Source organism: Podarcis liolepis (assembly GCF_965112155.1).
Source record: "Podarcis liolepis genome assembly, chromosome: 9".
NCBI lineage: Eukaryota > Metazoa > Chordata > Lepidosauria > Squamata > Lacertidae > Podarcis > Podarcis liolepis.
The window spans coordinates 35,766,782-35,778,891 of record NC_139564.1 but is presented as its reverse complement, the minus strand read 5'-3'; the positions used below and the strand labels follow the sequence as shown (position 1 = coordinate 35,778,891).

The 12,110-nt window shown below is 41.8% G+C and overlaps 1 protein-coding gene across 1 annotated transcript in view; it reads left to right on the top strand.

The window, feature by feature from the left end:
• Positions 1-12,110, top strand: part of RNF150 (ring finger protein 150) — a 91,757-nt gene that overhangs the window by 65,430 nt on the left and 14,217 nt on the right. Inside the window, exons 3-6 of the mRNA XM_083520083.1 lie at positions 4,496-4,567; positions 5,102-5,184; positions 6,371-6,467; positions 7,513-7,723. Of these exons, the coding sequence (XP_083376209.1) occupies positions 4,496-4,567; positions 5,102-5,184; positions 6,371-6,467; positions 7,513-7,723 (463 nt within the window). The remainder of the gene's footprint in view (positions 1-4,495; positions 4,568-5,101; positions 5,185-6,370; positions 6,468-7,512; positions 7,724-12,110) is intronic.

Below are 12,110 nucleotides of genomic sequence, written 5' to 3'. Positions count from 1 at the left end.
GCTATCCACCATAGTAAATAACACTCTTCCACATAAACCAGTAAAAAAAACAACCCTGCTCCTCTCCAAATTGACAAAATGCCCTTTAAAATTCACCTTAGATTAAAAAGTCAGCTTGGAATGTCATTGACACTTATACAATGTAGATCCAGTGAAAGGAAGTTCCAGAGCTCTGGAGCCACTACCAAGAAGGCTCTTCCACATGATGTCACACTATGAGCCTCCACAAGTAGTGGAATAGCTAACACAGCCTCCCCAAGTGAATACAGCTCCTCCTGTAAAAAGAGTCACTGGTCACTTAGAAGTTGCAGTATTGGAATTATGTTTCCTTTGTATAGGCTGCATGGGATGGGAGAATGTTTAGGTGACCCAACCATTTGAGTTGGTCCTGATCACTGGAGCTTTCCCCACTCAAGCGACACATGGAATGAGGAGAAAGGGAACTGCCCTGGATAAATGTCTAAACACTGTAAAAATGAGAAAGTATTCTACTTTGTCTTATATGGTGATCATATTTTTAAAACTTAAGTGTATTCCAAAAGTATCACAAATATTTAATCTGTTATTTTCCACCCTCATTTTCCATCTTAAACTGAATTTCTAATTCCCAAAAGTATTAAACATCTGCTGACTCAAAAGTTGAAGTTTCCAGCAAAAATATTCAGGGAGGCAAGGAGTGTGTCAGCATTTAATTTAAATGATGAACAATCAATATGAAAGTACATTTAGTAGGTGGAAAGTATTTAGTAGGTGGCATGGGGTTGTGTTCATTGCTAATCCTTCTTGCAGTGGATCCACTAAAATTAATGAACATGACAAATGGGATCCATTCATTTAAATAGGTCTTCTCTGAATCAAACATCATTTGGATGCAACTAGTCTTATCTTAATAATAAATGGTTTTATTCTTAAATGCTTCATGAGAGCAAAACTGAAGAGCAAACTATCATGGCTATCCTGCCAGATCTATTTTACACTAGCTCACATTCTTTGATATATATTAAAAGCGCACAAGAAATATTTTCCTCCCTCTTGCCTTTCCCCTCCATTCTGTGCAAGCTGTGAGAGAAATGGTGCCAAAGATAAAACGCTGCATTACAAGATAATAGTTGGCGAGCATGTCATGATCAAGAGCTACATTAAATGTTCATTTTGTTATCTCCCTTCTGAGGAGCTGTATGAAGGACATGTTTCACATTTGCAAACGATGGACGTGATCCAGCCAGAGTGCACCACTTTTCAGCGCCCACTCATTGTGGTGGCTGAAATTTGTGCCAACTAAATAGTGCTACTAAAGAGAACTCAGGAGGGCCCTGACTCAGTACTACATAGTGGAATACGACCACCACATACACCCCTCAGTAAGGATGTCAGCATTTGACCAGGGCTTCTTGGGTAGGTAAACAACTCTGGTGAAATTATAAAACATAGCCTCTCAATGTGCAGTTGGAATCACATCTTTCTCTTTCCTGCTTTGTATGGACTGTTTTGCCTCCATATTGTGCAACAGAAGAAAAGCTGTGCGTCCCAGGGAGAGGTGATGGCAGCCTTCTCCACGCTGCATGGCTTCTCTTCTGCTGCTCAATACAGGGTGGAAGGTGACTTTCTTCCATGGTGAGCAGAAGTTGAAAGCGTTTCCAGGGCATGAAGGCTGCCCTCAGCCCTACAGCCTTCCCACCCAAGTAGGAGACCTTTGGGAGGTGTTTGGCCCGTCAGCATGGCCGCAAGATGTTAAACCCCATGTATTGCACTAACATAATAAGGGCAATTAAACTGAAAATATATAACATGATTTAATTAGCAGGAAAAAAAGATCAAGAAATTCAAAAACATAATGAAATTTATCTACAAAAACGTAACTAGGGTTTGTTTTTTTTTAATCATCAACCGAAGGGCCTTCTGTGAACAGAGCAATGTTAACATCCAAGTCTATATATATCCAGTACACAGAGATATAGTAAATGCAAGAAACTCAGTGGAGCCCATTTGGAAGAGGAAGTGCCCCACATGTGTGTTGGATCACATGACAGGATTCTTCAGGAGCTCCTATATATTTTTATCAGTTCAGTGTCTTCTTTACACTGAGTGGCTCCAACAATGAAGTGGAGTGACTCTGTATTTAATAATTGCTTAAACAAAAAGTGGAGGTAAGGGTGAGCAGCCAACTAGAAATTTGGCCTAAGTTGATAGCCTTATTATAGCCCATTACGTGGTTTAAAAAAGGAAATAACTGCAGCGACAGCTCTTAAAATAAACTGCTTTTTTTCTTTTTTTGGAAACTTAATCTACATTTCTTACTGCTTCCCCCCTTTCCAAATCTTTGCTTCTCCTTTCTGAAAACTGGAATGGTGCCTTGGAAAAACAAACAAACAAAAAAGCAAATGGAAACAGATGGGAGAAGAATGATTCACATTCCAGACTTTCAGATGCAAAAAATATGTGGAATAATTTTTCACCCTAATTCTCCAGGCAGATGGCTTCACTCATGCAGGGATGGTGTGAAGTCAGTATGTACTTAGGTTGGGAGAAAGTGGATGAAGTGCTAAAGTGCCAAAGTCATTTTTCTTCGCTTAGAAAAGTATTCATTTAGCAATAAAATGTAGTGGGGAAATGCATTTTCAAATGTTGCAGAGTACGGAACATTTTCAGGTATTTGGCCAAGGAATGCAGTCTGGGATTCTGCCAGGGATATACCTCTTGCAACATAATGGCAAGGCCTTTGCACAACATCCTGCAACTTCTTTTGCATAGACCTTCCTGTTCACCTTCATGGTGTGGCCTGGGAAAGGGATGCAGACTGGACAGCTGTGCCTCTAGTTCCTGGGTTTGGTTGCCCTAGAGATTGCAATTTGCTTCAGTTTCAAGTTTGATCCCACACTGATAGTGTTTCCCTCTGCAGCGGTTTTATGGGTTTTAATCTCAAATTTAATGGTTTTAGTTCAACCCAGCCTCTGTGCCTACCTCTTTATTTGGCCACCAGGTTGTGTCAGGAGCTCGTCCTACACTCGAGTAGGACCCTGGCAGAGACATATGCCCAACTGGCATGTTCTCTCCCTCCTGGTCAATTGTTCGGGAGCTTCAAAAGCTTTCTTCAGCCCGAACATCACAGCGACCAATGCCAACAGACATCAGCATACTTAGGAATCCGAAGAGTTTTCGCAGCTTGCGTAACAAACCTCAGCAACTCAGCATTTTGGCTAATCTACTTTATTTACATATAAGCACACACGGAGCACTACAACATGGGTCCCTCTCTCTCAAGCATCAGACAGCAAAAAAAGAAAAAAGAACAAAGGACAATAGTCCCACTTCACAGAACACAGTAACACAAACATCCTGTCTCCGTCACTTCCCACTCTGTGGAGTCAAAACATACACCGTCATGTGAAAGACAATAATCCCACGACTGCAGTCATGGAGCAGGAATTCTAACAGGTTGCAAGACCTGCTGGATCAGGCCAAAAGCCCATCTTAACCCAGCAATATTTTCTCAGTGGCCATCTTGATGCCCATGGGAAGTCAGGACCTGAGCACAACAGCACCACCATCTCCTCCTGTGGTTTCCAGCAACTGGCATTCAGAAGCATTGCTGCCTCTCACAGTGGTGGTGGAACCTAACCATTAGGGATAGTAGCCATTGATAGCTTTATCCTCCAGGAATCTGACTAATCTGCATTTAAAGCCATACAAGTTGGTGGTCATCGTTGCCTCTTTTGGGAGCAAATTCTGTGCACTCTATGAAGAAGTACTTGCTTTTGTCTTGCAAGCCCAACTGAATTCAGTAGGAATTACTTCTAAATCAGCCTGTTTAGGATTGTGCTGTAAGCAATACCCCAGACAATAATGGACCTGCTCTGATACCACCCATAATATAACCCTGTTCTTGCAAGAGCACTCACGCATTCATTGAGCATGTTTGTGATTCCAGCAGCTGGTATTCAGAGGCATACTGCTATCTTAGTTGGTGACCATTGCTAGATCTTGTGGGATGTACTTTAACTGTGTTTTGTGTGAAGAACCATTTTTGTCTGTCCTGAATAGTCAAAAAAAGTGCTTCTACTTGCACAAGTCAGCACACCTGTTTTTTGTAGATCCCTCCTCTCTACCTAAGTCCCTGCCCACCTTTTTTAAAAAATACCGTGCTCCCAAAGGTTGCCAGGCTCTCTGGAATATTATGTAGCATGAAATATGTAGCAGGGGATCAGCAAAAATCAGCTACACCTGATTCTTCTGTCATTGGTTCCTGTTCCGACAGATTGAACATCTATAACAATGTGAGATAATTAGATACCTTTTAATCCATCCTGCATCTGGTGTTTTGTCAATACCAATTACTCCCCGTATTAGTGACCTCTTTGAATCCAATATTGCATTTACGTAGCTCTTCTCTGTTTCATTTAAAATGATCTTGGACCATCAAACTATTACAGAGCCATGCAAGAACGTCTGTGTGAAGGTGTGCTCTTTAGTAAAGAGTGATATATTACATTTTTAGCGCCGTCTCGGAGATGCTGCAAAGAAAGCAATCAGCAAACTGCAGGTCAGAACGATAAGGAAAGGAGATAAGGTAATTTTTTCCTTGAGTCTTCGTTTTAACCAAGTAGGGTGGGGGTGGGGAATGCAGTTAGGCATTGTGCTGTGGGCAATAAAATAAAATAAACCAGAAACCTTTGTGTGGGTTACTTTCTTCCACAAAAGGGCCTGGTGAGGACTGAGGAGAGTGCTGTATGGGAGGCACACACTGGTTGCTCATACCTGCAGCAACCTGCTACATTGACTCCCCATGTGGAGGAAGGGTTGAAACTGGCATCTGCTATGTGCTTCAGCAGTGGTACCAACATGGTTCCCTCCAAATATTGCTTGACTCCAGCTCCTGTCATTTCTGACCATTAACCATGGCTGGCTGGGGTTGGTGAAAGTTCGGAGTGCCACAGGTTCTCCATTCCTGAATTACAGGGATCCCTTTTCAAATGGGCACTGCAACCAATTGGACTAAACTGAACTCTCAGAATCTGGAAGGACTTGGGGATGTTATTAAATGTCAATGTATTTCAGTCCGCCATGCTTTTCGTTGAAAATGTCGACCTCAATGTTTCTGTAGGAAACTGAACCTGATTTCGATAACTGTGCAGTGTGTATTGAGGGTTACAAACCGAACGACGTTGTCAGGATCTTGCCCTGCCGGTGAGTTGATATAACCATCCAATTAAAGAGATACAATTAATAAAGTAATTGATTTTTGTGGTGTTCTTCACAGGCCAATAATACGTCCTTGTCATTTGCTAACAGTGCAATATGCTTTAAACACCCCCCAAAAAACCCCAATTAAAGCCAAAACAACAACAGTAGCTGGGGGGGGGGCTACAGAAACAGCATTGGTGTTTGAAATTTGGTTGCCGGAAATTTATCTGATTGGGATTTTTTTTAACTTACTGGATTACCTTATAGTAGAAGCAATTTAACTGCAGTTTTTCTTAGTTATATCATATACGGTATATAGCAGTGGTGTCATATACATGCCCCCTTTTCAGCTACCTCAGTGCACATGCTGCTAGTATTTTTGGAAAGCCCACATGAAAAATCCAATTTTGGAACAGATGATTTAGATCCAAAGGTTGCTTTGCTCTGATGGAAGAAGTCTTCCTTTGTCAGGGGAATAGAACCTTTGGACCCAATCTAATGTAATATGTTCCTTTTATGATCAGTGGGGGCGGGGGGGGAGGGAAGTAAACCAAAACCAGTAAATAAACAGATGTGACAGACTGCATGCATCTTTTTCCAAGCAAAGAAGCAAGCCTGTTAGGGAATCAATGCCCATTACTCCAATTCTCATCCTACGCAGGCTGATAGGTTCTATGTTCACAGATCAAATTGTATGCTGTCAGTTCTCTTTCTGCAGTTGCAGATCTTGCGTTTTGCAGTCTCTCCAGTCATGAATACAGAGGTGAAACACAATAAATAGTTTTTTTCTTATTTATGCTACTTTTCACAGTACCAAGGATGATAAATCTGCTGTCAGCAGATAAATGTTTCTTAGGGTCTGGTTTTTAATATGGAAAATTGCTTCCATTTTATTTCATCTTCTGAAGTTTTTATTTAGGGAGCTTTTTTCTGCTAATTTTACATTTGAAGTTACAAGCTAGGTTCCATCCACTACAATTTATTAACTACAAAGCACTTCTGTTTTTCAGTACAGGTCTTCTTTCATCAGGTTTTTCTTGACAAAAGTATTTTCCACACAGATATATCTTCAGCTGTATAGTCCTTACGCTACAAAACACTTCTGGGCTTTTTCAAAACAGATGGTATCAACTGCAACTTTGAGAAATTGTATCTTGTATAGATTTTATTCATTTTTCTCCCTTTGTAGGCACCTCTTTCACAAATCTTGTGTAGATCCATGGCTACTAGACCATCGCACCTGCCCTATGTGTAAAATGAACATCTTAAAAGCACTAGGGATTCCGGTAAGCATGTAATGTGGTAGAACACGGAACATGGTATTTTCATTAATCCTAATTCCACTTTTTTAAAAAATGAATAAGCAAGTATCATCCTAGTGAGCATTATATTTCTATCCTGAAGATTTTGGGTCTCCTAAAGCCATTTCCTCACCATTGCTAATAAGACAATATAAACTACACAACCCCCCACCCCACCCCAAGTGACATTTTCAGCATGAACCATAATATTTAATGTATGGAAAAAACCTGAAGCTCAAAACTTCCCAGATCGCATAAACACACAACCCATAAAACAAAACACAAGGCAACAAAGTAAGCAACCCTCCCCAAAACTGACAACCCCTACAACAAAACACCCCCAAAATCAAAGAATACCCACACATTTTTGAGCGAAAAATTAAGTGAAAATTGTGAGGAACAGAGTGTGTCTGAGGGTAGCATGGCACCCCCCAGTACCACAATGGGGATCCCAGCAGTAACCCCATAAATTAGCAAAGCGTCTAGTAGATATCATCCATTAAGACACCTGAAGGGTTACAAAGAAAACGTCTAAATTAAGTACTAACTCCATATACCAAGCATGCACCAGTTCTGAAAAAAAGGCACATGATGTCGTATGCCTCCAATTTGGATAAACATTTCTGTGAGGATATGTCCAAGATAAGATTACTGATTTAGGCTGCAGCCATAACCCCAGTTACCTTGCATTAAGCATCATTGAATTCAGTGGCACTTACTTCTGAGTAGAGATGGCTTATGCTGTTACAGACGTTGGTGTTTTGGTGCCATCAACAAATATCTAACATAACAATCTAGGTATGGATAGTCTCTGACCATTTGCTTTCAGAAGAATTTGCAAACTAATAGAGACTATCCTGTAAAGAGAAGCCAAAATGCATGTTTTGAAATCCATGACAAGGTAATATTTGGAACTACAATGAACTATAGAACTAAATGAACTATTTCTTCCTGTAATCCAGAGACAAATATTTCCTTTCAGAATCTCTCTCCCCATTTCCATTAGACTCTTCTTTCTTGTTTTCATTAGCCCAATGCAGATTGTGTAGATGACATACCTCCAGATTTTGAAGCTTCTATAGGAGGGCCACCAACTAATCAGATTACAGGAGCAAGCGATATAACTGTGAATGAAAGCTCTGTAGCACTGGATCCTCCTGTCCGGACAGTTGGAGTACTACAAGTCATCCAGGATGCAGACCCTCTTCCACAGACTGGGGAAAATAACCTCAACACAAGCAGTAAGTTCTCAACTCATTTGCTTAGAGTGAATGTTTCAAATGTGATTCATAAAATCGCTGGTGCCTATTCTGTAGTATTTTCAACAGGGATATGGGTAAGTCCAGTTTCACACTGAAGATACTTCAGCGGAACTGGATTTCCCATTTGAAATTCCAATAGACATCCCAAATGCATTCTGTAATCCATTCCAAACCAAATCTGATGGGTTACATGGAATCGCGATGTTCACCATGATCTCAGATTGGCTGCAGTGAAAACAAAAATTGCACTGAAGGTGCAAGCAGGCACAACCACATAATGAAAGAAGGTATTGGAAGAGGGTTTTGTAGTGTTAAGACAAAAATATTCACTTGTGAATATGCAGTGCGATCATAGTTCTAACTGCGAATATGCAGAGATCTCATGTGCCAGTCTGGTGTAATTCATTTATTATCAGAAGACTTTAAAGGTAAGCTTGAGTCCTGAGTGGGCCTCTTCTGGCAAACAAGTTGTTGCTCTCCAATCCTTGAATTGCAGGATGGCTCTATGTAACCTAAAGCAAATATGTCTGTGGCTCGCAAGAGTGTAAGCACAGGTTATATTTGCCTTTCTGTTAGGGTTCAGTTCTGCAGAAAGATGATCTTCTAGTCCAGCTATACATTTACTCTTCATAAGCCACAAGGGGACACAACATGTTTGGATTGTGTCAGACCACAGTAGCTGGCCTCAGTTTTAGCAGGCATTGCAGTATCTTACATTTGCTACCACAGCATACTTGAGCGGCTTCCAGATTTGACAATTTTAAAAATGCAGTTCTAGCAGGGACATTACTCTCCCATTGGTTTCCTCCCACATGCATTTCTAAAGTTCAAAAGGAGCTTTAAACTCATATCAATTACAATGGGTTTTATACCTAGGTAGCTGGGATTAGGATTACAACATCTGTTAGCTATACACATTGAGTTTCCTGCTACACTTTTTGGTTTTGTTTTTTTTAATAATCATATTTTTTCTGCTTTCTTTTTTTCTTCTTTTCTTTAAAAAATAAAATCACATGCTTTGTGACTTCAAAACAGGAAGCTGACTGACTGACTCACAGATATGAACTAACCAGGGCATACTTCTAGAATTTACTGTAAAATGGGAGCTGTGGGAAAGAGAGCATGTTGCAACATATGGGGAAAAGTCTTCTCTCTGCATTAGCTCTGAGGAAAATATCTTCATAGCTACCCAAAGTACTGTTTCAGTTAGCGCTGTCAATCTGGGATATTAAAGGGAATCCAAGTTTTTTTTATTAACAATTTAATAAACAAAACCTAATATTTACTAGGGATAAGGGAGGGGAAAACATTCTACATTTCAATAGCATAACAGAATCAGTATGACCTATAGAAACAAGAAGTTTCCCCAGAATTTGTGGCCCCACCAATGAAAATCTGCTGTGTTTGATTAAAATTAGCCTTTAGTTGATAAATCTACTGGTTAAGCCAATTAGAGTTTGCAGGCTGAGTTTTTGTTTTTTTCCTATCCGTCATCAAGTGCTTTGAGACTATGGAAGTAGAGGTAGCCCCGGTGGAGTGGCCCTGGTGAGAAACCTTAAAAGCAAGGCTGCCTGAGGACTCTGTGTGAATATGGCATAAATTAGGCTCAGCACAACCCTGCAAAAAATAAAATAAAAATCACACAGATGTTTATGCACTGTTGGGACCTCTGTATTCTCATTTCACTGTCTTGCCTATCTGGGGATTTTACACATTTGGCACATGATTGTCCACACGCTTCATTTTTTGGTCTTAGATTTTTTCATAGATAATTCCTCTGTGCCTCATTCACAACAGTGAGTGTGTTTTCACGCTGCCTTTTTCTGGCCCCTCCTCTCCGTCACAGCTTCCCTGCTCTCCGCTACCTCTTCCCATTCGGAGCATGCATGCAGGAAGTTTGGGAACTTTGGAGGAAGAGCAAATTTCTACCAGCCCCCAGTTATCGGGGCAAAATGGAGGCTTACCCTTTTGGTGGAGACAAGTGGGCAACCTCCAATTTTTTATTTTTTAAATATCCTTTGAGCTGCGGGAAACAAAACAGTTAGTTTGTGCAATTGGAAATGTGGGTGTAGCGAGAGAGGCCGCCCACAGAAACATTGCCACATGTATGACAAGCTGCCTACCTGAACAAATGCGCTATCAAGCTTCCGTGCCAGTGATGACTGCAAATTTATAATAGATGGGAAAAGTTTACTTTAACGTATTTCCCACTGTAAGAGAAAATCTGGATTCAATGTTTTTAAAAACATTGCCTGACATTTTGATGATGGCAACATGGAGTGGACAGCGCAAAAGCCTTGTGTGGGAGACTAATCCTGATTTCCCAGTAAACCTCCATCTGGAAGCACACAGGAGTCTGAGCATATATCCTATTGTCTGGCATTCAGGAGCACCTTTAAAATACGTCCACTGTCAAGGCAGCTGAAGAGCAGACATGACAAAAAGGGAGTGGGATATTGGTTACAGTGGGATGCAGGGGCAGAGGAAGTGGGGCGGTGGGGGTGAACCGCCCCAGGTGATTCTGCTGAGGGGGGTGACATTTGACGCCCCACCCGCCCGTGACTCCTAAGCCTACCCTGAGCTGTCAAGGGAAGGGGGGAGCTGTGTCGTTTTGCCAACAGCATTCCCCCCCCTTCGTTTTGACAGCTTGGGGGAGGCTTGGGAGTCGCAGGCGGGTGGTGCACGAATGTCTGCCACCAGCAGCTCGCTCTGGTCCCAGCTGCATGGCATGCGTGCCACTCCATGCACCCTAGTGGCTATCCTGCATCTGGGAGGACACCATCCACACCGTGTGCCCCTCAGGAGTGCGCCCACCCTGGGCAGCGTGGGCATATGCTCCACCGCTGGTGGGATGACATATGACAGGGGAGGTGCTCGCAATATAAAATTTGAAAAGTGACATATTTTTATCTTTACATCTTCTGGCTGATAAAATTCCCCAAAAGATCTGTTTGGGAAGACCTGGGAAGAAAGTGCAAATCCCAAGGAATCTGTGGTTCCTTTTTCTCTGCAGCCCAGCACCAAAGCAATTGGATATGCCTACCCACCTGTCAAACTTGGCCTTCAGGAGAGTGTGTAGATAAGTAGATCTGGCCAGCAGGCCAGATCCGGTCCTCCATCCCTCAGTTAAAGTTAATGGCTTCCAAAGTTGCACACTGGAAATACCATGTGACTTCCAACAAGCATTTTAAGTTCTTGCGTGCCATTCCCCTATTATGTTACTCAGAGTTCAGCATAGGTCGTTGCTCTTCTAAAATGTCACCTCAGGAGTTCATACACTTTCTATTTCTGCTAGTGTTGTCATTGGTTCAATATCATTCAGTCACACTGAGACCCTAGGAATGTAGATGCCAATGCATATTTCTCAAGAAGCTCACCCAGTCTAGGTGGATTCGTTAAATGGATTAGTTAAATGACTCAAGCAAAACTGTTTAGTTTCCTAGACGCAAGTTTGAATACTCCAGTTTATGTGTTTTGTGGATCAAGTTCTTCATAAGACTCAAGGCCTTTACAGAAACAGTATAGGTGTATGGCTGTTGTGAGTTGGCTTTTTCAAGGGCATCATGCTAATGAAATCCAGCTTTGGAGTTTTTGACCCCCTACTGTCTCAGCTGTTCACATGATTAATAGCACATGACGAAGTTAGCAACCAGCAGCAGTCAAACTTAGCTCAGTGCAGATCCTCGGAGCTCACAATCAGAGCTCGCAAACACACCTCGCAAACGGGGGGGTTTGCAAGGGCTTTTAGCAGGGGAAGCCTAGGTTTCTCTTGGTGTGTATAGGACCAGAGACATGGAGGGCGAGGGAGCTGCTACAGTGACCTGTAACGCCTGTGCCATGTTTGTCATTCTGCCAGAGAACAAGCACCAGTGCACTTGTAGCAAGTGCAAAGTGGTTGTCTTGCTGGAAGTGAAGGTGCAGCAACTCGAGGCCTGCCCAGTCACACCTCCAGCAACAGAACAATATGCAGAGTTACTTGACAGAGCTGAGTTGACTGAGATTGAGCACCAAGATAGATGAGGTGCCCCCAGGGTGGAGAAAGTTTGCCCATCGCAAGGGTCTAACCCCTGGAGGAATCTGACGTGCAGAAGAAGGACAGTCACAAACCACACTTTGTCTATTAGAGTTGCAAAGTCGCTTCCACCTCCAGTCTGTTTGGTAGCAGAAAGATTTGGGCTTTTATTGGTATAAATTATTTCCTTTTAAATTAATATTCATGTAAAATGTGACAGATAAGCAATATCTCATTAGTGAGGATCAGCCCAATGTGCAAATCCCCTGTTTCTAGCCAGATAGAAAATTGCTGTATTTATTTTTATGCGAAATAGTATTATTTATCTATATATATATATATCTAATCTATCTA